Raw genomic sequence first — 27,717 nt, forward strand, 5'->3', positions numbered from 1 at the left:
CACACTTCTTCCCTGAAAAGGGTGGTAGGGCTATGATGGTCACAGCCCAAACTCAAACAGATTTGTGTATTGTGAAGCCTGAAACTATGGATCACTCCACACAGACAGAGAGTATTGGGGAGGAAGAAAAGTCTCCCTCCCACCAGACATTAGGTGAGGGTCAGCCTCCTCAGGGAACTGACCCTACCCCTTGTGAAGGAACTGCCCCAGAGGTATTCGGGCCTAGCCTGGCAGAGCCCCTGATGTCAGTGGACCCTTCCAAGGTGGGACCCAGTCTGGAGCAGGTAACCTGCCCCTCTCTACCCTGCCTCAGTCAGCCCAGGGCTGTAGAGGTCAGGGAAGCCAGTGGACCCCAAAGAGCCCCCTGTCCACAGGAAGCCCCCCCCCCCCCCCATCAGCAGATTAGGGGCACCAAAGCTAGCAACCCTAGCAAGGTGAACATTCCAAAAACTCCTGAGGGATCTCCCTAAGTCTTAGTTAGGAACCTCCCCCAGATGGGCTCTGTTAGGCACAGCCAAACATGGGACCTAATGGACCCCAACCTGACCTGTCAATCCAGTAAGCCAACAAAAGGGACCCAGCCTCCAGCTGTAGGTAGCCAGAGGTTGACCCTGAGAGCACAGTGCAACTCAGTCATGGAAAGAAAGGCATACATGGTGGAGAGTGATTGGAGGAAGCTGAGCCCTACATTAAAAAAAAATAATTTGTGGAGCCTCACTTCAGTACTCCATCTCAACACCAGCCTCTTACTTTGCCAAAACACAGCACAGGTAGAGATTCCCTATGGTGGAGACCCTCTGATACCCCTAGGGTGAGGGATTGCTTAGTGGAGCATGAGACAGGGGGTAACCATGGTAGTGCAGGTACTTCCTTATATGGCCACTTAGGCAATAAAGGCTTACCTGGTCAAGGATAGCCTTATCTCCTTTTGTTTGTGGGGGGGGGGGGGGGGTTGTGTAGGAAGGTGGATATCGGACTATTTGGTTACCCCAACTTTTTGCCTAGTGTTTAGCTGCTTTTCTGACTTAGCCTGGGACCCTGAATAGCAGGCCAACTATCTGCTCTCTGTAAAATGGACTCCATGGACTCCATGTACTTTAGGTACATATCTAATTGGATATTGGGTCACCTTGTGAGCCCCTGTATAGTGTACCATAGGTACCCAGGGCATAGGTGCCTCCAAGGCCTACCAGGGGCTGCAGCATGTATTATGCCACCCCTGGCTGGCCATCCAAACTGACACCACAGGCTGAACACTCAGCTTGGGCAAGGTCGTGTAATCACCCTATGCTTAGATATAGTATACCTATATCTACCCTTATATATAGACACATATATAGCTGTAAGTCACTCCTATGGCACGCCTTAACAATCCTGGAGGCGGAGTGCTTGGTTTTATGTGAGAAGGTGCTCTAGCATGAGCAGAGCCTGTCTGCAGCTTTCCAAACCATGTCCTTATAACTGTGCTATGATATAGCCATACCATATACTCTTAAGTGCATTATAATCCTCGCGGTTAATGCTAACTTTGGTTTGGCTTTATCAAAACATGTCGTGTAAGGTGTCATACGCTTTGGAATACTACCCCCCCCCCCCTGCCAGTTCTGGCGGCGGGGGTAGCATTCCACCCTTCTAGAGGGAGAAGACATGTAGTTACTGCTTTACCCAGTTAAAGTTAAACAGAGCCTCAACATCACAAAATGGATGCTGCTGCCACAGACACGAGTCTGACCTCCTGCTGCTGGACGAAACTCTGGCAGGGGAGGCCTGGACAATAGGTTTCCTGCCTTGGGAGGTGCTAGCACCTCCCCAGACAGCCTTTAGTGTATTGGGGCAGGGTGGGTTGAAAGAAATGAGACACTGCCTGGGGCACACAAGGTGCTCCACGCATACCCCGGTTCAAACCAGTTGCTGGGGCACTCCAGCCCCAGCTCTGGCGCGAAACTGGACAAAGGGAAAGGGGTGTAACCACCCCCTTCCCAGCTTCCACCCACAGGAGGGACCTAGCAGGTAATCCATCCCCTTAGTTTAGTATAAAGATAGGAGCTGAGTTTAGAGACTTTAGAAACTCTGACACGAACTCTTGGACCTTCGACGTTCCATGTCGACTGGAAGACTGAAGACATCTCCCTTGTGGTCAAGGAGTAACCACCCTGTGAAAACAGGCACCAACAGTAACTTGCCGGTTTGCTTTGTCGACACTCCAGCCGAATCCCGAAGACTTAGCGACGCAGACTCTGGACTTCCAGACTTCTCTGACTCCGACCCACATCCACAGCAAAGCTGAGACCTGTGGCAGACACGAGATTTGTGGGACCGGATATCCTGCAGTACCTGCTTTTTGCTACCTGTGCAGCTTGAGGAGTCCTCGAAGTTGTGCATTGGGGTTTGAGAAGCCCCAGCCCCGAGCAGTAAGTGCACCGAAGCTCAGCCCTCCACTCTCCACGAGTGCCGCCTGGGGCCTGCGCCTGCATTTCTCCTCGACGCGTCTTCGCGGTTGCTAGCCCGTTGGCTAGTGGCCGTGCTGAAGACAATCTTTTGAAACAACACCAATTGCCTGGTTGCTCTGGGCTTGCTCCTGCTTTCCTGTAAATGGGAAGCTCCCCAGACCTTGCTGGTCTGAACAGAAGCCGATCTTCCCTTCCTGCGTGGATTGCCTTTGTCAAGGCTTGTTGGGTCTAATCCGGATACCGACACCGCCAACAGCTAGATCCTTCGTGGGACAGTCCGTATCCAGCTCCTGGTCGTCGTCGACGCCTCCTGGCTGCAGAGACAAGCTTCACTTCTTCACCTGATTGCATCTCGATATCGCCTGGTTCCTTCCTGGTTCCTTCCTGGTTCCTTCCTGGTCACTGGCTAGTGATCCAGACGCTGTCCCCTCTGCTTTCAGGTTCTTCACTGCTCCGATCCACCCTTGGATCCATCCGAACATCTTCCTCCTGGTCGCTTGCATCACTTTCTTGCAGCTCTCCATAGGATTGATCGACGAAACCCGACACGAATGAACACCTATGCACCCAGCTTCCCTGGGTGAGGTAACTCGAGTACTCTGGTGCTCCCGTGGGTAACAACTATCCAAGTGTCCTAGTTTAACAGGGTTTTCCCGTAGTCCACCCGGAAGGGTCCGAAATCAACTACTTTGTAACTTTTACATTCCCATTGATTCTCTATGGTAACTCGCGTGTGTGTTTAGACACTGCACACGCATCCTGTAGGTCTCCTTCCAATCCTTTGGTCGATCAGCATTGCCCCAGCGATTTCCTAAGCCTACTCACCTTTCCTGAAGTGGTTCTTATACCACTTCTTTAGTATACAGTTTGTGAGGCCCCTAGGGCAGAATTGTATTTGTGCAACTTATAGTATGCTTATTGAGTAACTTGTGCTGTATCTCGAACTCTGACCTCATAGAGGGTGCAGAGGGGTTGTGTTAGTAATAAATACATATATATATTTGATATATACCTTGTGTGGTGTCCTTTCATTTGGTATTCAAGGGATTATAATTGGGAAAACAATTGGCTTCACATGCTCTCTGAAGTATTAGCCTAAGACTGCTTTGTCCATGCTACCACTAGGATAGCTGGTCTATAAGGTTGACTTTACAACCATCACCATAAGGGTTGTTTGGACTAGTGCAAGGTGCTCACTAGAATAGTGAACATCATATACCAGGCCAACTTCTCACAATTTTGCCGACTGTGATTCTCCTGGGGGAAAAAAAGATTTTGATGCAATGTATATGTGCTTATCTGTAAAAGTTGATGACCGTGTGAATTCTTGGAAGGATGCGACTGTCAATGTATTCTAAATGTAGTAGAAAACCTACAGTATTATTATTTATTTTTTCTGCGGTCAGTCTTTTGCTTATGAATTTAATGGAGATGACTGTGTTGGAACTGTTATTGCAAGTAATTAACTCTTCCTTACTTCTGTTCCTTACTAGACAAATTATCTTGTATTTCATTATTCTAGAACCAAACCTCCGATCACCTCCTTTACTGTACCTAATAATGCTAAGGCCTGTGTCACATCTAATTTTTCCATCTTGTATTCAAAGTTCTGCTCTGTTAATTGTTCTGTGGCAGAACATGTCTGATGTGATGATGGTTGTTTCTACAGCACACCTATAATGTCTTTATTATTTTTTAATTTCAAACTTTAAGGTCATGATTATGTAAGATCTGAGATCTGGAGGTCATGGGGGTCTTTGAACAATTTTATAAGAAGTCATATCAACCAGATTCTACTCAATCTGCACGGGGGGACAGGCGCTAGCCTCTCAAGCTCTAACAAAATCAGTGAGGCTACATTACAGGAGATGGAATCAGAGTTTATGCTTGAAGAGGTAGAAGGGAAGGCCTCAGGCCCAGATAAAATTCCAATGGAGCTATATAAGGCTCTCCAAAACTAATTAGCTCCGTTAATATTTGATCTTTTTCTGGATGTGCAGTACCCGGGAATTCCTCCTCCTTCCTGGCAAGGGACAGATATTGTAATTTTTGTCTAAAAGGAGAAACCATCAGAGCTCCCAAACTCTTATCGTCCTATCTCCCTGATAAATACTGATGGCAAAATTTACTCTAAAGGTTTGGCTAACCAGCTAAAGAGGGTTATAGCCAACTTAGTCTCACCTTGGCAACATGGTTTTATCCCAGGAAGGGGTACCACAGATCATGTGAGACGGGTTATCGCACTACTGAATATAGCAGAGGCAACGGGAGATGATATGGGTGTGATCTTTTTGGATGCAGAGAAAGCCTTTGACCGAGTGTCTTGGCAATACATCTGGGAAATTCTATCAGAGAGAGGGTTCGGCAAGCAATTCATTACAGCCATCCGAGCAATGTACTATAAACCTAATGCTCAGTTGCAGTTGATGGGGAACACATCGGGGAAATTCGAGATCTGTAGAGGAACAAAGCAGGGCTGTGCATGCTCCCCAATTCTCTTCACTATGTATTTAGACCCTTTCATTAACCAAATACTTTTAAATCCTTTATTTAAACCTCTAATAACTAATAGATATGAGACCAAGGTCCTGGCCTATGCGGGCGATATCGCTGTTACCACATCCGAGCCAGAGAAAGCAACTAAGGAAATTGAAAGCATGGGGGAGGAATTCGGGATAAGGTCAGGATATTTTATAAATAAAAGGAAGACTTAAATAATTACCTTGCGGCAGGGTATTATACAAGACCAACACCAAAACTAATCGGACAGGTATTTAGGGGTCAAGATTAGTTCAAACATAGATGCGCTATGGCCTAATAACCTTGACCCTATGCTGGATGAAATCGGCTTGTCACTGTGGCTTCTCAATAAGCTGCATCTAAAGTTATAGGTAGGGTAAACGTATTAAAAATGAAAATCTTCCCTAGAGTGTTATTTCTATTTCGCTCTATCCCCCTCGAACTAACAGACACAATTATTCAAAAAATTAACTCTGTGTTCTCCAGTATTAGGGTGTCTTTCATAGATTCACATGCCTGAATCATTCCCCGTCGTCAGAGTGCGAGTCCCACGGTATATAAAAAAGCAATAATATGCTATAATATGCTATAATAACATTGGAAAAACCAGTAATTCCCAACCAGGAAGTAAAGTAGCCCAAGCTACAGTAGAAAAAACTTCCACACTCATGACTATCCTAGTCATTTTGTATAGTCCAAACTACAGCCAATCAGGCGACAGCACCCACTAGAATGTTCTCCCCAGAGGCTCAGGCTCTCAGATTGTCTACAGCACGTTGTGTGAAGGGAGTCTCCCTGAGCTCTGCTCCGTTTTCTTCAATTTCTTATTTTTTCTTCATAATATCACAGTTTTGTAATGTCTTCTTACATGAAGTCTACCTTCAGACCCTGCGTCACTTGTGGAAAGCTGAGACCTTTTCCTGTGAACCCTCATGAAGAGTATATGGACCAGCACTCTGCCTGTCTCTGACATGGTAGGAGGAGAAGGGGTTGTTCTTGTGCTTAGACTATACCCCCCTTCTGATGTGGGAGGATTTTTTTTTGTTTGTCCTGCACATTAAGGTTTTAAGTGATGATTCTCCTCTACTTCACCAGCTGAAGTAACATCACAATTAAGGGGTCTCTGGCCTTCTTTGAGTCTGTGCCTCCCACATCTACGCCCACGAGATTTACACTCCGGCGTCTAGACTCACTCTGCGCACTTTTCTCCGTGAAAATGTGCCAGCTTGTTGACGTTACGGTCGATGTACTCTCTGAGGACAATCTCTGCCGTCACTGGTGCTCTGCAAAGACAGCGCCTCCAGGCCCTCTTGTCGACTGCAGGCTCGTCGACCACTGGGAGTTTTGTCGATGGTAAATGTCTTTGTTAGTTGGCCTCGTCGACGGTAGGCTCGTCGACGGTAGGCTCGTCGACGGTGGCCTCGTCGACGGTGGCCTCGTCGACGGTGGCCTCGTCGACTGTAGTCTCGTCGACGGTAGTCTCGTCGACGGTAGTCTCGTCGACGGTAGTCTCGTCGACGGTAGTCTCGTCGACGGTAGGGTCGTCGACGGTGGCCTCGTCGACGGTAGACTCGTCGACGGTAGACTCGTCGACGGTGAGCTCTGTAGACGGTAGGCTCGTCCATAGACGGTGACCTCCGTGGATGGTGACCTCCGTGGACGGTGACCTCCGTAGACGGTGACCTCCGTGGATGGTGACCTCCGTGGACGGTGACCTCCGTGGACGGTGACCTCCGTAGACGGTGAGCTCCGTAGACGGTGAGCTCCGTAGACGGTGAGCTCCGTAGACGGTGAGCTCCGTAGACTGTGAGCTCCGTAGACGGTGAGCTCCGTAGACGGTGAGCTCCGTAGACGGTGAGCTCCGTAGACGGTGAGCTCCGTAGACGGTGAGCTCTGTAGACGGTGAGCTCTGTAGACGGTGAGCTCTGTAGACGGTGAGCTCTGTAGACGGTGAGCTCTGTAGACGGTGAGCTCTGTAGACGGTGAGCTCTGTAGACGGTGAGCTCCGTCAACATTCAGCTTCGACGCCAGTTGACTTCGTTAACGGATGACCCTGTCAACTGTTGGATTCGTGGACGGTTGAGTCCGTTGACAGTTGGTTTCACACACTATTGACTTCTATGCACAGTGCTTTTGTAGACTATTTATTTCGTCGACGGCAGCTTTCCGCTACATCCACGTGATGGCGTGATGGCTTTTTACTTCCGCCATTATTCTTCTCGGACAGCACATAGCCGTATGAGCATGTTTTTTCTTCAGATCAGAATTATGTATTTCTGACAGCAAGACTGCCACGGCCTGTACCATGGCGAGATTACGTCTTCTCTTACAACTGGAGTTCTTTTGCATTCACCTTCGGTGAATATTGGAGGTTTTCCCCTCCTTATGATGAGAGCGGCGAATCGGTTTTCCCCCTTTCCCCTCGTCCTGGGGAAACCACAGAAACAAGTCTGTTCACTTCCTATCATAGACTTTATTTAGAAAGAAGGTGTTAAACTCATGCAGGGGCCAAACTCTGTGCCGGCGTTTTTTCCACGCCTTGACTAGACGTGTGAAGCTCCCCACTATTCACCAGTTTTTTTAGTCTCTCAGCCTACCCTGACTCAGTCATTACTCAGGCGGCACAGCGATTATATTGCAAGCCAGTGGGCAGGTATGCCTCCAGATGTGCTCTGACATGTTGGCGCTAGCTGCAGGAGGGAGAGAGAGAGAGAGGTGCATCAGAAATAATACACTGTGCAGCGGACATTGCGTGTACAGGTTTTCGACAGCTCGCAAGAGGGGCAGTCTGGCGAAGACATTTTTGCTTCAATGCTACGTCTTTCGCAAGGAGGTTCAGACTTCAATACTTCACTTGCCTTTTGATTGAGGATCCCTTCTGGCCAGCACACAGATACTGCCCGCACCCTCTGGATATAGAATCGCAGCCTTTTCGTGGTGCCGAGGACGTAGATCCACGTCCTTTTTTCCAGGGAGGTCCATCCAGTATTGGCTCCTACAATCAGAACCAACTGCGTTACTCAAATCAAACGCAGTCATATGGGCAAAGTACCAACAGTTCCTACATAGAAAATCATCGTACAGCCGAGGAAACTCTTCTAAGAAACAATGGATTACCTTGAACCCACCTTTATTCCCTCCAAAAACGTCGGAGGTCTAATATCTCACTTTTATTCCAATTGGTCAAAGGTGACAGAGGACCGTTGGGTTTTTAAACGTCATGCCCAAGGGCACCCTCTAGAATTTGTCAACTTTCCCTTTTTTCTACACCTCCAAAGGGACCTCCACCTTTCTCATCTACGGGAGTCGTTTGCACAAGTGTCTATATGGATACAAACAGGGACCGTCGGAGTGGTTCCAAATCTCCAACAGCGTTAGGGTTTACTCTCAGTTCCACCTCAACAAGCAAATCAAGAAAGTAGCGCATGATTTTAGATCTTTGCGCAAACTTTACCAATGTTGTACCTCAAGAAAGTCCTAAAGTTCTTATGCCAGAACAACTTTATGACTACATTCAACCTCCAAGATGGCTATTTTGATGTGCCAATTCTTCCTAAGCACAGGAAGTGGCTACGCTTTACAATAGGTACAAAACATTTTCAATTTAAGTCCTACCTTTTGGACTTGGGTCGGCTTCACGTGTCTTTACGTAGATCCTGGCACCAGTGGCAGCCTATCTACGTCTGCAAGGCATACAAATTCATCATTACTGAGACAACTGTATAATAAGGGCTCGCTCTTATTTACAAGCAGTCCAGCACACCCAGACTTGTCAGTCACTGTTTCAAAACCTGGTTTCCAATAAATCATGACAAGTCCCAACTAGTACTAGCTCCGATATGAACGTTTCTCAGAGCATTAATCCATACAAACCTAGCAAAGGTGTTTGTCTCACACGAACGATGGGCCTGCAGCTCCCACTTGGTGGTGCTTCTACAGATTACACATGAGAAAATTGCTAGAGGAGCTAGACAAGAAGTGGTTGCAGGTCTCCAGTTCAATCGAAGATCTCATTCTAATCACTCCTCGGATGCAAGAGGCCTTTTTTATTTGGTGGGTCCAAAGAAATTTGTAGAAGGTGTGTGCGTTTCCTTCAAGAAGCGCCAAAATTACACAATCACCACAGACGCATCCCTCGAGGGTTGGGGAGCATATCTTCAAGGGCTGAAGGTCAGGGGGAAATGGAACCCTCAACAAAAGGCTTGGCACATCAATCTGCTAGAGCTAGGTGCCATCTTCTTAGCCCTCAAATCCTTCCATGCAATCATTCAAGGGGCCACAGTATTGATTCGCTCAGACAATACTTCAAGTATGCATTACTTAAACAAACAGGGAAGAACGAGGTTGGTTCTTGGGCGATACGACACAGGATCATTCTCTTGGCTGTTCATGTGCCATGAGTTGCAAATGTGCTGGCGGACACCATCAGCAGGTCAACGGTGTCCAACAATGAATAGGAATTGCATCAGCCAAAATTGGATCGAATTTTCCAGCAGTGGAGTCTCCTGATCTGGACTGCTTTGCGACAAAGAAGAAAAGCAAATGCCTGTTTCTTTGCAAGCTGGCTTCCCCACAGGGACTCGCAGATGAAGGCATTTTTGATAAACTGGTCTCAAATATATGCTTACGCCTTTCCTCCGATACCGTTGGTTCCGGGAGTTCTCTGGAAGATAAAGAAAGAGCCGTGTCGCTTGATTCTCTTCGCCCCCAGGTGGCTTCGCCAATTCTGGTCCACCGAACTTCTTCTCCTCTCTAAGTGCGATCCAATACAGTTTCGACCAATACCGAATCTCCTCTCCATTCAGAATGGTCAGATTTGCCATCCGGATCCGGCTTCTCTAAAATTAGCAGCTTGGCGTTCTGAGCACCTTGAATTAGCTCATCTGAATATCTTGACGGATTGTAAGGAGGTACTGGCTTACGCGAAAGCACCTGCTAAAATAAAGACATACATACTTTAATGGTATAGAATCTGCATTTGGTGTTAATCTGCTGGGGTTCACCCATTTCATGCAACGCCGGACCAGATATTACCTTTTTTCTTGCACTTGGCAAGATCAGGCTTATCTCATGCAACGTTGAAGGTCTTTTTGGCAGCCATTTCAAGGTAACGTCAGGATGGGTCCACCTCTCTTTATAGTTCTTTAAGGGACTATTCAGAATGTTTCCTCCTGTACGTCGTCCGCCTCCATCATGGCATTTTAATGTAGTATTAGCGCAGCTCATGCGCCACCAATTTGAGCCAACTCACAGGGTGTATTTCAAATTCCTAACATGGAACGTTTCTTTTTTGGTAGCATTAACTTCATCTAGAAGAGTCAGTGATGTTCAAGCTGTCACCGTCAATTAACCTTTCTGGCAATTCACGTCCAAGACTGTGGTGCTACGTACAAACCCAAGGTTTATGCCTAAGGTGCCTTCGTTTTTTTCACCTGAACGAACCAGTCATCTTAAAGACGTTTTTCCTAATCCACAATTCCCTGCGGAGAGGGCATTACATACCCTTGACATTAGAAGATGTTTAAAATTCTATTTGCAAAGGACCTCTGCCATTCGCAAATCTGATCAACTGTTTATTGCCTATGGAAAGATACGGCAAGGACAAGCAGTGTCTAAACAAACCATAGCTAGATGGATTTCTGCAGCTATTGACTTTTGCCATCATCAAGCTGGAAGACCTTTACAGACAATTCCAAGAGCTCACTCTGCAAGAGCTGTTTCTTCCTCGACTGCTCTTTTCGCTGGAGTTCCTCGTTAGCAAATCTGCAGAGCAGCGACTTGGTCCAGCGGACATACTGTCACCAGGCATTATTGTTCGGATGCTGCCAGCGAGGCTGATACGTCAGTGGGTCAAGCGGTTCCACGCAATCTTTTCAGATAAGATGAGCCTCTGTTTTTCCCTCCTCCTCCGTACTGCTTTCCAGACGCTTATTCCATGCCTAAGTTGGGTGCATTCTCATGTGATTGCAAGTTTTTTCATGCATATATGAATGTAGGCATTTTATTATGAAAATGTCTATACTTGCTATGTACAAACTTAGGTTTCAAAAAGCGTCTTCCAAGCATTATTTCGGTACTGCTATGATTCAGGCATGTGAATCTATGAAAGACACCCTAATACTGGAGAAGAACAATAGTTACTTACCTGTAATCTGTGGTTCTCCAGTATTGGTGTCTTTCATAGATTCACATGCAACCCGCCCACCTCCCCTCTGAGGCTCTTTAGGCTAGGATGTTTTTAGTTTCACTCCTGTGCGAGAAAATCTGAGAGCCTGAGCCTCTGGGGAGAACATTCTGGTGGGTGCTGTTGCCTGATTGGCTGTAGTTTGTACTATACAAAATGACTAGGATAGTCATGAGTGTGGACATTTTTTCTACTGTAGCTTGGGCTACTTTACTTCCTGGTTGGGAATTACTGGTTTTTCCAATGTTATTATAGCATATTATTGCTTTTTTATAAACCGTGGGACTCCCACTCCGACGACGGGGAATGATTCAGGCATGTGAATCTATGAAAGACACCAATACTGGAGAACCACAGATTACAGGTAAGTAACTATTGTTCTTCTCCAACATTGTATGGCACTACCAAAAAAACAGACTGGCCATGAAGACACTCACACTCCCTCGGGTGGTGGGCTGCTCCAAACCTGTTGTTTTACTATTTGGCAGCGGCTCTGCAACAGATGGGTATGCTGCTTATGACAGATAGGGCAAGAACTCTGGACTCTGATTCCTCTACCACCTGGCTATTGGGGAAGAGGCGATGGGTCTCTTTTTAAGGCAGCTGGAGCCCAGCTTCTATAAAAAGACTCGATTAAAGTGCATAAAGGCTGCCTGGAAGATTTGGGGTAAAGTCAGAAGATTACTAAAAATACCAAAGTATAATCAGTACTCGCCCTTATGGTGCTCCTCCCTCCTCCCAATGGAAATGTATGATGCCATGAGTAGAGGCTGGGAGCAAGCAGGAATAGAAAGAATATCGTGCCTATTTAATAACTCAGAACTTATCCCATTCTCAGAACTAGGTCAGAATTTAGGGATAGATAATAGGACGCAGTTTAAATACATACAGTTTAGGGAGTATTTAAAAATTTGCCTATGGGGCTCTCAACCTGAGGAAGATACCAATATTGGATATAATATACCGGGGGTAGTAGGATTAGAGACTACTATGTGATTTTATTAGAAACCCTCCCTGATGATCTGTAAAAAACAGACTATATGGGCGGGAAAAATGGGGACGAGGAGATCGATTTGGACATGTCGATCGAACTAGGGAAGAAGATCTTCTTGTCAGCAAACGTAAAGGCTCAACACTACAAAACTCTCTTCAACCTATATTGCACATCCACAAAACTTTTTGAATGGGGGAAAAGGGAGAATGACGTGCCCTAGATGTCAAACTAGCTCGGCGGACATTGTACACATGTTTTTTGCATGTAGTAGGTTGCTGCCTTTAAAAACTAGTATAGAGAACCTTTTGCAGCAAACAACCGCCCGGGTGATTTCGATCACCCCAGCTCTGATGTTACTGGGCTACGACACTCGGATTAGTTTATCGACCTCACACAGAGATTTAACTTTCATCATAAAAGGCGTAGCCAGATTATTAATAGCTACTTCATGGAAGGATACCGAGGCCCCTACATATCCGGCATGGCTCCATTGCTTATTGAGTGTTCATATACAGGAAACGGCATTATATACAAGCAAAGGCCCCCGGGCTATGGAGAAGGGTAGAAAGATCTGGGCAGCTCGGACTTTATGGCTCAGTAAGAAGGCAGGTTGAAGAGATCGACATAAACATAACCATTGTTACACATCTGGAAGAGAAAGATAACCATAGAAACCAGTTGATAGATCAGCGAATAGGTAGCATGGCTTAAAGGTATTAAAAGGCTTCTTTAATACCACTTTTTCCCCATTTGTGTTTTTTTTTCTCTCCCTTTCTCTCTCTTCCTACCTATTCTATGAGGAACCACTTTACTTGGGAAGGGGGGAGGAAAAAAGGAAAGAAAAAGGGGGACAATTAAGTTATTGATAATCTTCTAACTTTGTATTGATGAAATTATTGTAACTATAACGTATTTGATGGTTTTTGTACCTATTGCATTTTGTCTGGCTAATTAAAAAAAAGATTATGTAAGATCTTTGGAATGACATTCAAAGTATTCTTTTATTCTGTATACTGTTTCAGTTAATATACTTAAAACCTTGTCTCCTTCTGATCAGATGAGGAGCCATTTTCCCTGCCAGTGTATTAATTTATTACGAGCACCATTATTCCTTATTATAATTTTAACATACACATTTAGTTACTCTAGTTTTATTATGTCAGATGTTTTAGCTATGTTTGAATGTAATTACATTTGGTTTGAGACCGTATTAAATGTATGTTTTTAGTACCCGAATAACGTATGGTTGGATTGTTTAACTTGACCACCATCTTGAAGCCAGGGTGAAGTTATCTAGCATTTCGAATTCTTCATTTCTGTGATAGGGAAAATATTATGTTTCTGATTTTTTTGTACTTTTTCTGTTGGTTAAAGGGGTGAACATGGAAAGATTTGCAGAAGAGGCAGATGTGGTTATAGTTGGCGCAGGCCCAGCAGGCTTATCTGCTGCTATTCGTCTCAAGCAATTGGCTGCAGAGAACAATAAGGAGCTGCGAGTGTGCTTGGTGGAGAAAGCATCTCAGCTTGGTGCGCACACTTTGTCTGGAGCTTGCCTTGAGCCGAGAGCTTTAGAAGAACTATTTCCAGATTGGAAGAAGCGAGGGGTATGCAATTTTAATAATTCTGCATGTAAATATTTGCATTTGTAAAAATAAACCGATTCAGTCTACATGCCATTGAAGATTATAGTTATCCCATACCACTTTGATACAACCTTAATTTTAATGAAGGTTTACTATGCCAAGTTGAATTCGGATACACAAGGTTCGAGAGGTGCTGTTGAACGGAGCTTTCTATCTGCCTACTAGTGCCACACAAACTTTTGATTTGTTCCCTTTGCAATTTTGACCTTGGAATAGTTTTTATGACACTCTGCTGGTTAAATTGAGCTTTGTCATTAGATACATGGCAGAAATTTATAGTAGATGTGTGAAAGAAGGCTAGCACTGGGCAATTAGGCTCAATAAAGAAGCTTTTCCTTGGGTTCACCCAAGTAGTATCTAGCCTGATACCATCTCTTGACACCTCAGAATTCCTAATGTGCAATTCTTTTTGCCGTGGTTGTACCTTCCTCATATTATTGTTTGTGTTTCAACTTCACAAAATGTCTTCCTATAAATGGCTCTTCATCAGAACTAAAGTCATCCAAAAATGCCTGCAGATTTGATGAACCTCAAGGAAGCCATGTTGTTGAGAGATTAAGGGGCAGCTAAACAGTCTAGCCAATGTCTACTTTCAAAAAGTAATGTCTGTTGACCTCAAGGACCAGACCCTCTCTTAGAATACAAATTACATCTATTCTCAAAAGAGAAGGGAGTCAAAGGGGTTTGGGGTTCTTTGTTCTTGGCATCAAGGTTGACAACTATCCTAATTCAGGCTCATCTGTAAGGAGTAAAATATCTTTCTTTCAGTGTTTAATTTAGATTTGGAATTGAGTAGACTCCCTTTTGAACCAGTGTCATAGACAAACTTGCTATTATGAACATACAAATGCTTAACCTCTTTGCTGCAGATCAGAATTGTCCCTGTTTTATAATGGAGCTGAGCTGTTACATAATATAGGAGTGGCCCAAATCATAGGGCATAACAGTATTGTTCTCTGAAGTAACAGTGGCTTGTAGCTATACCTTTTTCAAAATAAAAAAGGTAAAACCCTCTGCTTACTGTGTGCCTTAAAGACTTTGATTCTTCTCTGTTCTTTGGGCCGGTAATTTCATTATGAAAGTATTTAATTAATTATGTGCGCAACCGATGCTGCAGAATTATGTGCAAGACATTTGCTATGTGGTACTACTGTCCAAATTCATTTTAAACAGTCCTCTTAACGACACACATTGTCCCTCATATTTCGTTGGTAATCTGAGATAAATACTGTAAAGGTCTGATAATTCTACATGGTTTCGAGAGACTCGTACATTTTATGTCAAAGAAAGGTTTAAATCAGGGGTCTCCAACCTTTTGTGTAAGAAGAGCTATGTTTGCTCAAAAAAACTCATCACGAGCTACCAATATTGTCAGTGTTGTAGTTGTAACCACGTAAAATAAGATTACATTAGTAGCCACCTTATGAAAGACTACCAGATGTCATCACCTCTGAAGATCTGTGATGTTGTTAATTAGACTGTATTCAACATGGAGTTTTATGGTACTCTCTTAACTGACCTGGTAGTTTCAAGGCCAAGAAACAAGTTGGCTATAAATATTCTAAATATTCCCTCATCTCTACCGTTTTGTTACTAGAGACAGTGGCTCATAATACATTATTTGTTTGTTGTTACCAAGCAGATGGTTCCTAGATATTAATGTTCTTGTTAGAATGAGGTTGTTTCCTCCGTGATGAATGGGGAGTGTCTATGCTTTCTTGGAAAAATGGCATTCTCTTAAGGGGCATCTTTGTGATTCCAACCACATGGAGTAATATGTCAAGATGACAAAAAGTAGAACGATTTTATCTGTAGGGTCATGTGTTTCATTGGGGTTCTTTATGTTCAGGTATGTTCAGCTGGAATGCCTCAGCAGGCATAGATGGAGGTTTAGGATTGCATACTGGATCCGGAACTCTAAATGTGTTGCAGAAATGTTTGATGTTACAGTATTTGTTCGTTGGTGAACTGTTGAGCAATTCTGATTTATGTTTTAACAGAAAATATGTATATCCAGTTTTATGATCTATGAATTGATTATTGATTGATAGGTTATGCAAGACATTGCTGTAGAGCTAATCTCCCTTCATGAATCCAGCCCCATTGTAAAATAGATGGATCTAGATTGTTAATTTGGTTTCTTTTAAAGAGAGGGACTGATTAGTACTCTAAGATGCTGCTTTCATGATAACATGAAGCACAACCTACAAAATATTTGACCATTTAATTTTTAGTGGTCTGTTAGAGATTAATTGGTAAAACTAAAATCTCTTCTGCATAATGGAAAATCTGCTATTAGAGTTACACCAAACGTACAAAGTAAATCTGATAGAGCCATCTAGCTTCAGATTCCTTACTTTAGAATCTTCCCCAGGCAAGAAACTGGATCTGGATTTTTTTCCCAATAGCTCGTCCGCACGTCTGTAGAGGGTGTCGAGCTACTCCGTGTGATGTCGACAGAGTTCCTATAACTCCCTTGTCGACGTCAGTTCCTTCTTTTCCGCACTTGCACAGCAGAACTAGAGAGGTTTTGGGGCTTTTTTTCAGCCCATCTCAATGTTTTGTCGAGGAAACCGTGGGCCATTTGCAATATCTTCAGGGTTTAAAACCTGTGGAACTTGTAACAAACAGATGTCGATCACAGATCCTCATACCATCCGTTTGTGGTGGCTTGGAGAACACAATGACTCAGAGGAGTGCGCTTCCTGTCAGCAACTTCTTCCGAAGGCTTTGAGAGAGCCTTGCATGAAACTTCCGTTGGCGCGATTATCTGAGGCACTGCGTCATCGTAAGTACTCGCCGAAGTCCAGGGACTGGTCGAGAAGCCATTCGGGTGAGGGGTTGCCTCCATCGAGAGAGGCTCCGAAGAACACATGGTCGGTACTGAAATCCTTCTCTGACGCCGTCTCCCAACCTTCGGTTGCGGAGAATTCACAGGAGTCCACCACATGCCACCCTAAATATCCTGGAGCCGGGTCCAGTCTAGCCCAAATGCGGGAATATTACATTTCAAGTCATAAGGTTTTTGGGCGTCAGTCTCCCTCTAGTGTACTGTCTGACCCCAAGGAAGTGGGAGATGTCCTGACTGGATCCTTGCCGGCGGGATCACCCTCACTGATAGTTGGGGCCCATGAATCCGGATTCGAGGTGGTGCTGGTGCACAGCCCTCCGGGTTCAAACCTTTGGCGTTCGGTTACCCATTACTCTTTCCGGTGTCGATACGACACCGGATGCATCGCCGATGGAGCCATCTGCTTTGGGCAACTCTCCATCTGACTTTATTCAATCTGTTCCTGCTTTTCCTAAGGCAGTGCACACTTTGGCGGGTGAAGGGGACAATATAGGGTGTCAAAACCCTTTGGGCAATACTGTCCAACCTTCTTTGGAGCGAAATTGGCTGACTGAACTGGGGAAAGCTAGTGGGCTCGTGTCCTCTCTGGTTTCAGATTTACTTTCTCCACCTGGTATGGCAACAGAGAAGAGTTATGCTGCGGTATTGAGAAGGGCAGCTGCAGACTTAGATTGCCAGCTTCCCTCAGTGGAATTAACTAGACCCTTTATCCACATACTAATACTGTCTGTGTTTTGACTTTTATGCTGCTACCTTCTGCTGCTACCTTTATTAGCTTTTTAACTTATTGTACCCTTACAGCAGTGCTTCGTCCTCATTGGGTGGTTTCACCCAATCAGCGACAGGCCTGGGAGGAGCAAGTTGTCCCCCCCTTCCAGGTATTTGATGCATGCTGCAGCGCCGACGCGCAGCAGGCGAGCCGCTGGCACGCCAAAGGCAAGCCCTTGTGTGCCTGGATGTCGCTAGGAGCGAGGCACTCTACCTCCTCACCCCCACCTCATTCTTTTTTTTTTGTTTTTTTAAAACCTTTATTGTACAGAAGGCGCGCACAGATACGGGCCTACAACCCACAGGGCCGGCCACCACAATAAAGAAACATACGAGGCAATACAGGAGAGACAACAGGATTTCTAAATAGCTCATATGAAAGGCAAAGGCAACAAGTCTTTGAGTCGCCATCACGGACAGGATAAAAGTAGGTTAATTTTATAATAGAATAAAGGGTGTCACAGGATAATGGCAATCTGTAAAGTCCAGAGGGCCGTGGCGGGCCGTGAGCAAGCCGAAGTCTCGAATACAGGAAAAGACCAACAGAACGATACATTTTGGCAAAGGCAGAACGTGAGTCCCACATCAAGAACAATCACAATCGCTGCTCAGCACCCACCCGCCACTATCAGGGCACATAATAATAAAACAGCGAAAAATACCGATACAAAACTAAAAGCCCTCCGTTACAACAACCCAAGGGAGGAAAAGAAAATGGGGTGGGGAAAAGGAAAAAAAATAAATAAATAAAAAGGGGGAGGAAGAGGACATCAAAAAAGGGGAGGTGGAAAGTGAGGGCGCAGCGTCAGTGCACGCCCCCCACGGCTAACAAAGCACCCAATACTAATTCGGCACATGGAGCTAGTGGCAACAGGAGAAACGAATGCGTAGTAAACCGTGACAGCAGACATACCAAAAGGGCCATGCCAGCACAAACACCCCGGGGGGCTACGTGCCGACACCGCGCCACGAAAGTAGGGGACACATAAGAGCCATAGAACCAAAAAGAGGAACAGGGAAAAATACAATAAACAGACCCCCCCACCACCCCCCACAGCCCACCCTGCACCCCTGCAGAAGGCTATGGCCTTACCCCCCTGTCGCCCTAATTAGAACCCGAAATATAGAGAAATATAAGAAAGAAAGAATCACTTAGATGAAAAAACGGGGGGAATGGGGAAACAGGGAAAAAACTGCGGGAGAGGAGCCACAGAATCAAAACCCCTTCAGCTCCCACCCCCCCGCCCGAAAATACTCAGAGCCCACGGGAAGATAATAAACACACGGATAAGCTCCAGGAACGTAAAGACGTATCAAACATAATCATGCAATTATGAACGGATCACCCAACCATACCACAAAATAACAGTCCACAGAGGCAAGATCAGCTCAACCCTGCCCTCGTTTTTCGCAAACTGTAATCGTCCAGCGCACCAGGAACCAGATCACATAAAACAGGAGGTGAAGAACAGGGAGTCGAATCAAAAATACACTCAAGTTGTAGCGATCGTGACCCGGATGATCCAGAAAGTACAGTAACCACTTCAGGCAAAGCAGGCAAAGTTCCGATGAGAATACGGAGAAAGCCGGTCCAGCGGCACCGTCACAGGATCTTCGTACGGCCATGTGAGGCAAAAGAGGAAAAGGAGACCCATCGAGGTCGGTCCAGACGGGATCCAGCCGGGGAACCTCCGGAGCAGAAGGAGGCACAGGACGAAGAAGGGCAGCGGACCCCCGTACATCCATACCATCAGCAGCCTCCAGGTCCACGACCCCAAGGAAAGTTCCAGCAGCACACAACAGAGATGAAGCCGCACAAACCGAGGGGGGTCCGGCAGGCCCAACAAAGGGACCCCCCTCCAGGATAGCGGTCGGTGCGGTCATGGGTGCCCCCCAGGAGCGCGGGGCGGCGAGGATGTCGCGGAGCGTAGGCTCACCTTTACAGTATTCAGCAAACGTGCCGCGCGGCGGACTCGCATCGCCGGTCCCCGCAAGGCCGAGAATCATGGGGCCGGCCGCCATCTTAGAAGCCCGGCGGGGCCGCTGCGAACACCGACCCCCGCCCGGATATCAGCGGGGCAAAACAGGATACTGGCAACCACCAGCGGAGGTGCCACCAGGGCAGGAAGGGGAGCCACCAGAAGAAGGCGATGCGCCGGCACCCCACACGCCACCGGTACCGTTCTCCGAGTCCGGGCGGAGGAACTCAAAATGGCCGGGCCAGAGAACAAAGGGGAGACGAGCCAGATGTACGGTCAACCCCGTCCATGGAAGTCAGCTCCCCAACACCAGGCCGCAGGACCGCCGGACCAGGCTCGGGAGGCCGCAATCGGTCTATTAGCACATCGGCCCCTCCGACCGACTCCACACCACCACCAAGGGCCGGCCACCGCGCCCCGTCCAGCCCGGGCGCCGCCAAGGAGTGCCAGGCCCGGCCGCTCCGGAGGCCCCGAAGCAGACAGGGGCGTAACTCAGGATCCGCGACACCCAGGAATCACCGGAGCAAACGGTAAGTGCCTGTGAGTTATCGTCGTTCCACTGCACATCGTGGAATACTTCCCGGGGCAGGATAAAGTACAGGATATTTGTTGCAGACAGGAGAGTGATCGGAGCCGAGCTAAAACGCGGCCATCTCGGACGCGAGCTTGGCTCCTCCCCCCACCTCATTCTTGTCTTCTTGTGGGATGCACTTCTTGCTCTCACTATGTTTCTCCCTGTAGGAAACACGGCTGGTCTTCATCCTATTCCCCCCTCCATTGTAGCTCCTGCCAGTTTAAGGCCAGTACGGGCTCCGCCACCCCGGTATTTGTCACTCACAAACCGGAATACAAAATCTTCTGCTTAAATTGTGTGTAACGCTCAATGTCGGACCTGTAAATAGCGTATGTGTTTTCCGATTCAGGAAGGGCATGGTCAATTCGGGGTTGCGAAAAAGAAACTCTTGTCTCTGTGGAATAGTTGACCTAAGACGCGGCAACCCGCTTCTCTCCATAGTGGGAAGGCCCGGAGGCCAACTCCAGGTCCGAAGTCTGGGTGGTCAAGAAATGAGGGGAGAGGGGTGGGCAACGTGGTGAGGGCATGTCGTATGTTGACTCTATCCCAAACCCTGAGGACAGAACGCGTCACATGAGAGGCATACAAGTTGGGTGGGCGATGTTGTTTGGGCATTAAGGGGATCTTCATGAGGGACGTGCCAGCAACTGCTCAGTCCTTGAAGAGCCAATGTTTCTCAGATTCTGCTCTATTCCATTCTACCAGGTACAGGAGCTGCGTGGCAGCGTAGTGAAGTGCTAGGTCCCAGACTCCAAGGCCACCCTCATGCAGTAGAAGAAAGCTCACCAGCCACTTCAGTCTCGGCTTACACCCCTGCCAGATGAAGGAGGAAAGATCGGACTGGATCTTTTGCAACTATCCGGTAGGGGGAGGGAGGGGTAAGGTCTGGAAGAGGTATAGGACCTTGGGGAAGATAGTCATTTTGACTGCTGCTATGCGCCCCAGCCATGATATCGTGTATCGTTTCCATTTCAGCAACGCCGCTCAAATGTGTTTTTGCAGGAGGGAATAGTTGATGCGTTGTAAAGTTGGGGCCATCTGTATGCCCAAGTATGGGACCGACTCCTTAGACCAATGTAAAGGATAGCGGGCCTGAAGGTCTGCCAGGTCCACCGGCGGCAGGGACAGACTAAGTGACACGGATTTCGTCAAATTGATCTTAAAACCAGAGGCCCTCCCGAAGGCCTCTAACTCCCCCATAAAGCTCCCCAGGATGGTCACTGGGTGTGTGTGAGTGGCTAAGATGTCGTCCGCATAGAGGCTTACTGTGTGGACATCACCCCCAAAGCGATTGCCGGTAATCTGGGGGTGATCCCGGACCCTTTCAGTGAAGGTCTCCATGGAGAGTGCAAATAACAGGGGTGACAGAGGGCACCCCTGTCGAGTGCCTCTGCTGATGAGGAACGAAGCTGAGGTATAGCCATTCACTCTGATCGTTGCAGTAGGAAAGCGGTAACAGTTCAGAATGTGCGTTTGCATCTTGTCCTGGATACCAGCACAAATTAATGTCTGCTCTAGGTAAGGCCAGTGGACGTGGTGGAAAACTTTCTCCGCATCCATGGCCAGGAACATGTATTCGCCAGGGATACAGGAGGCTTTTTCGATTAAATGTGCAACTCATTTTGTATTGTCGCTTCTCTGGCACTGCGATATAAAACCTGCGTGATCGGGATCTACCAATCCCTGTATATAGGGGCATAGGCGAGCGGCCAAAATCCCAGTGTATAGTTTTAAATCATTGTTTAAGAGGGAGATGGGGCAGTAGAAACCGCAAAATGTTTTCTTTCCCTGGTTTCGGGATAACAACAATTGCCGCCTCAAGCATGGTTGTGGGAATTGCTCCAGGTTCGGCAAAAGAGTTAAAGAGCCAAGTGAGCAAGGGAGCCAGCGTGGGGCACAATTTCTTGTAGAAGGCCGCGGTGTAACCTTCGGGCCCCAGTGATTTACCCAATTTCAGGCGGGCTATAGCGGGTATGGCCTCCTCTACCCTAATTTCCCTCTCTATGAGGGCCGCCTGATCAGGTGTCAAGCTAGGATGATGAGCTTGGGTCAGGTAGGTGTCTTTCCAAAGCTTCCAGGGGTTGTTCAGTGTAGAGCTGCGTGTAGAATTTGCAGAATGACCCGGCAATAGCCGTGTCGTCTGTAAGTGGTCTATAATCTCTCGAACCCCATCCCGTTGTCAAGCTTCTTGCAGTTTGTGCGTAAGTAGTCACCCACACCTGTCTTCCCCCCACGTAAAAGGAGTGTTGTAAGCGCATTGCCGCGTATTCTGCCTTGTCTCTGTCCAGGGCGGTCAGTTGCGATCTGGCTGCTAGCAGTTGTCTCCACGCCGCCCCAGTGCGATGGTGCATCCGTTCCAGTTCCCGTACTTTCAGCGTCGATTCCTCCCGTTTCTGCTGGCGCTCTTTATTGTCAGCCGTGGATATAGCTATGACTCCCCCCCCCCCCCACCCCCCCTTATGACCGCTTTAAGGGCCGCCCACCTAGTAGAGCGGGATGTATCCGGGTTGTCATTATGTGATAAATAATCATTCAGTGTCTGTTGTAGCCTTGTTACCGTATCTTGGGGGTGGAGAAGGGTGTACCTAAATCGCTAGTGTCTGGTCGGGGGTGTGCCTATGGGAAGGCTAAGGTGAACAGTACGTGAGAGTGGTAGGAGAGGGTCGCTTGCAATAAGTCCACGGAGAGCACTGTCTAAGACAGGTTTGGTACCTTAAAAAATAGTCTAGTCTGGCGTACTTTTCATGTTCATTGGAGTAGAAAGAGAATTCTCCAGTATTGGGGTGTCTTTCATAGATTCACATGCCTGAGTCATTCCCCGTCGTTGGAGTGGGAGTCCCAAGGTACATAAAAATGCAATAATATGCCATAATAACATAGAAAAAACTTGGTAATAACCAACCAGGAAGTAAAGTAGCCCAAGCTACAGGAGAAAAAACTTCCACACTTATGACCATCCTAGTCATTATGTATAGCCCAAACTGCAGCCAATCAGGCGACAGCACCCACCAGAAGGTTCTCCTCAGAGGCTCAGGCTCTCAGATTTTCTACCGCACGTCGTGTGAAGGGAGTCTCCCTGAGCTCTGCTCAGTATTTCTCTAATTTCCTTCAGGAATCTGGTTTTGAAGATGCCTTCATCTAAGAAATCTTTATTCAGGCCTTGTGACTCTTGTGGTAAGCTCCGGCTTTTTAAAGAAGATCCCCACAAGAAGTGCATTTACTGCCTGCACCATGACCATCAAGTGAAGGACTGCATGATATGTAGGACCTTCCCTCAGAAGACCCTCAGGGACAGAGAGGGCCGCCTGCTTTTGTGGCTACAAAAGCTCAAGGATCAAGATGATCCTGTTTCTGAGGTAGGCAGTATTGCCTCTGGGTTTACTACAGCTTCTAGGAAGAGAGCTGCTGAAGAGGTGTTGTCTTCTCCTGGGGCCAAGATTGTAAAGAGGCAACAATCTTCTATGGGGTCTGAGAGGCCTTCCACTTCTAAGGCTACTCCCCCTACTAAGGGCAAACTTGGGTCATCCACACCCGAGAAGAACAACTAAAAAATTACCTCAAAGGACAACTTCTGAGAAGACTTGACCTCAGAAACAGACCCTGTCGTCGACGATGCCGTCGTCGACTCAGATCCCCGTCGACGCAACATCTACGTCAACTTTCACTTCACCTAAGCCTGAAATGTTAATGTCGACGGCGTCTTCACCGTCGACGATGGTCTACGTCGCTGTCAGGCCTATCTCGTCGACGAAAGAAGCTTCATCTGCCATCGTCAGCGCCCCGTCGGCGGCCAAGCTGAAGAAGATTCCGTCGCCGATAGCTTCGTCGACGCCACCGTCGACGGCTGCTCCATCGCCGTCGACGAACATCCCGACGTCGACGAGCTCATCGACTACTCCTGCACCGTCGACAAAGACTCAATCGTCGACGAAGACACCGTCGTCGACGAAGACACCGTCGTCGACGAAACCTTCCTCGTCGGCAAAGACAACTCAATCGTCGACGACGACCTCTTTATCGGCTGGAGCCAAGCCCCCGTCGACGAGCCTGTCGATGGGGGCTCCGTCGACGCCGCAACTGTCTACATGTACCACCATGCAGGTTTGGTCACCGTCTGCGGCTTTTATGTCAACACCAAGGCCATCCTAGCTTCAGAGACGCGGTTCTGACCTAGAACCTTTATCTCCTCTACGCCTGTCACCTTAAACGGTACCCCTACAGGTCCCTGACAAGTTACTGGACTCGGAAGATAGTGAAGAGGATTCTGACAGGAATGAAAGGTTTGGGACGGCTACAAGTCCTTCAGAATTAAACATCAAATACCAAGAGGACGATCAAGATGACCAACATTCGTCTGAGCAGGTGACATCACCTGTTACTAATGTCCCCTCAGCTCAGATGCCAGTAGCTCTGCTAACCAATCTGCAGCACATGCTAAATGATTATTACAGGCTTTTTCCACCGTCTGAGTCAGCGGACTCTGTGCCTCCTACACCTGTGGTGCAAACGCCTATATCTGATTTAAGACCTCCAAGGTCTCCTCCACCTGTAGCGTCCCATCAGCCTGAAGAGCAACATACTTCTGATGAAGAAGAGAGAGAAGAAGGGGAAGTCGATGACTGATCCATGATGTCGGAGTGGGACAATTATCAGGTCCAAACACCTTCTCCTTCACATCCGGTTACCACTGAGTCACCTCCAGTAGACGTGGGAGGATTTCATCTACTAATGGAAAGAGCTACAAAACGCTTCGATATTGACATGGAGACTACACAGCAGGAATGTTTCCTCTATGATTTCAAGGACCAGCCAAGGAGGCAGGTTAAGTCTATACCTATTATTGATTTCATCTGGAAAGAGGGAGTTAAGTTTATGTCTACTCCTGCATATATCCCTCCAGTACTGCCGAGGATTGATAAAAAATATAAAGCTCCTGAAAAGTCCCCAGCTTGCCTTATAGGACACCCGAAATTGGATTCGGTGATCATACAGGCTGCACAAAAGAGATCTAGAAATCTTTCCTCTCTAATCACAGCCCCAACGGATAGAGACGGTAGGCGTCTGGATGCTATAGGGAAGCGTGTGTCAACAATGGCAGCAACTACAGTCTGGGCTGCCAACTCATTAGCCATTATTGGCAGATATGACCAGCAAATGTGGTCTGACATATCGCCATATGTCAACATGCTTCCAGAGCCCTCCAAGACAGAAGCCCTGAAAATATTGCAGGAAGGTGAGAGGATCTCGGCTGAGATGATTGACTCTGCAGTTGATGTGGCTTCAACTGGATTCAGACAGTTAGCAGGAGCTGCTGTCTTGCGCAGGCAAGGCTGGTTAAGAGCGACTTTGTTCCGCCAGGAGGTTCAAGCTAAGGTGTTAGACATGCCTTACGTCGGGGAGTTTTTGTTTGGCCCGCAAGTAGAGGAAGCTTTGCAGACAATCCAAAAGGACACGGAGACAGCTAGATCCCTGGGCACCTTACAATTTCGGAAGCCGCCCTTGCGAGGTGCGAGAGTACGTGGATCGTCCTTTACTAGAGGAGGTTATAATCAGCAGTCCTCCTACAGGCAAGGGAATCAACGTTACCAAACCCAACGTTACCAGTCCTACGGCCAGCGCATTACTAATTATTCCCAAAACAAAAGCAAGTCTGCCTACCGCGGAAAGGATAAAAGACAATGAGTGTCATCACCTGCCGCCGCTACTGTCGCAGTCTCACATAAAAATTGAAGGAAAGATCCCAAAAGTCTACTCAAAATGGGCCTCAATAACGTCAGACAGGTGAGTCTTGGACATTGTTGCCAAGGGCCAGGCCCTCGAATTCAAAAAGTTTCCTCCAAGGGGCCCACTTCCAGCTCATCTCAAAGAGTTGTTTTCCCAGATCAATTTGATGTTAAAAAAGGGAGCAATAGAAAAGGTTCCTCTGGTTCAGAGAGAAACAGGACTCTACTCCAGATTCTTCCTAATAAAGAAAAAGTCTGGGGAATGGCGTCCAATTCTGTATCTCCGTGCCCTAAACAAGTATTTGAAAAAGCTAACGTTCCGAATGCTATCACTCCAAGAAATACTGCATCTTCTTTCGGCGGGAGAATACATGGCCACTTTGGACCTCCAAGATGCGTATTTCCACATCCCCATTTGACCTCGTCACAGGAAGTTCCTGTGATTCAGGGTGGCTAGCAGGGATTATCAGTTCAAGGTCCTCCCCTTTGGGCTGCGTTCGGCACCCAGGGTGTTTACAAAGGTCCTGGCTCCGGTAGCAGCACACCTCCGGCTGGAGGGAATACAAATATTTCCCTACTTAGACGACTGCCTTATCAAGGCGAGTTCTTACGCAGACACAGACAACCATATCCAGTGGTGTCTGTCTCTCTTCCAGACACTGGGTCTCTCCATCAATTTCAGCAAGCCATAGCTAGAACCGTCCCAAAGACAAGCTTTCTTGGGAGCAACCTTGGACACACAGCTAGTCCGAGCTTTTGTATCGGACGAGAGACAAGAAAGAATACAGGACATGGCTCGGGCTTTACTCTCAAGAAAGTCAGTTTCAGTCCGAAAGTTCTAGTCTTTTCTGGGGATGTACGTTGTTACAACACATGCTTTTACCACGCATGCTTTTACAACGCAGGTTTTTCAACGCAAGTCGTTACAACGACTTGCGTTGGGGAGTGCTGGATAGTGAATAGTTTAATTTACTATTCCAACTCCAGTCCCCGTGGATAGTAGGAAAGGTGTTGGATAGTAAATTAAACTATTACCTATCCTAGAGCGCCCCCCAGCGCAATTCGTTGTAATGACTTGTGTTGAAAAACCTGCGTTGTAAAGGCACTGCGTGGTAAAAGTTGCGTCGTAAAGGATGTTTCCCCTTTTCTGGGGTTGGTCTCTTCTTGCATTCCTTTGATACCGAATTGCCGCCTCAGGATGAGGCCTCTGCAAGAAGAACTCAACCTGCCATGGCTGCAGGTCTCCGGCTCATTCGAAGACCTCATCCGGATCACCCCTCGCATCCGAGGTGCTCTTCTCTGGTGGATTCAAAAGAGAAATTTATAACAGGGTTGCGCGTTCCTACAAGACGCAGCAAACTTCACAATCACCACGGACGCATCCCTCGAAGGTTGGGGAGCACATCTTCAAGGGCTGACAGTCAGCGGGAGATGGAGTCCTCAACAGAAGGTCTGGCACATCAATCTATTGGAGCTAAGAGCCATCTTTCTAGCCCTCAAGTAATTTCGCGCAATTGCTCAAGGGGCCACAGTATTGGTTTGCACAGACAATACTACAAGCATGCACTATTTGAACAAACAAGGAGGAACGAGATCGGTCCGTCTGTCTCAGGAAGCCCAAGATATATGGGTATGGGCAATACGACACAGAATCAATCTGGTGGCGGTCCATGTACCGGGAACGGCAAACGTTCTTGCGGACACTCTCAGCAGGACAACGGAAGATGAAGAAAGAACCGTGTCGCCTGATTCTCATTGCCCCCAGGTGGCCTCGCCATTACTGGTTCACCGAGCTCCTTCTCCTATCGGAGTGCAAACCAATCCAGTTTCGACCAATTCCGGATCTCCTCTCCATCCAGGATGGTCAGATTTACCATCCGGACCAGACATCTCTAAAATTAGCGGCTTGGCGCCTGAGTACCTTGAATTCGCCCATCTGAATATCCCTGCAGATTGCAAGGAAGTACTAGCCAAAGCAAAAGCACCTGCTACGATCAAAACATACAGACTTAAATGGAAGAGATTCTGTAT

The 27,717-nt window shown here is 47.2% G+C and overlaps 1 protein-coding gene across 1 annotated transcript in view; it reads left to right on the top strand.

Annotated features, from left to right (window-relative positions):
* Positions 1-27,717, top strand: part of ETFDH (electron transfer flavoprotein dehydrogenase) — a 543,836-nt gene that overhangs the window by 157,792 nt on the left and 358,327 nt on the right. Inside the window, exon 3 of the mRNA XM_078676994.1 lies at positions 13,523-13,752. Coding sequence (XP_078533120.1) covers positions 13,523-13,752 — 230 coding nt within the window. The remainder of the gene's footprint in view (positions 1-13,522; positions 13,753-27,717) is intronic.

Source organism: Lissotriton helveticus, chromosome 2_1 (genome assembly GCF_964261635.1).
Source record: "Lissotriton helveticus chromosome 2_1, aLisHel1.1, whole genome shotgun sequence".
NCBI lineage: Eukaryota > Metazoa > Chordata > Amphibia > Caudata > Salamandridae > Lissotriton > Lissotriton helveticus.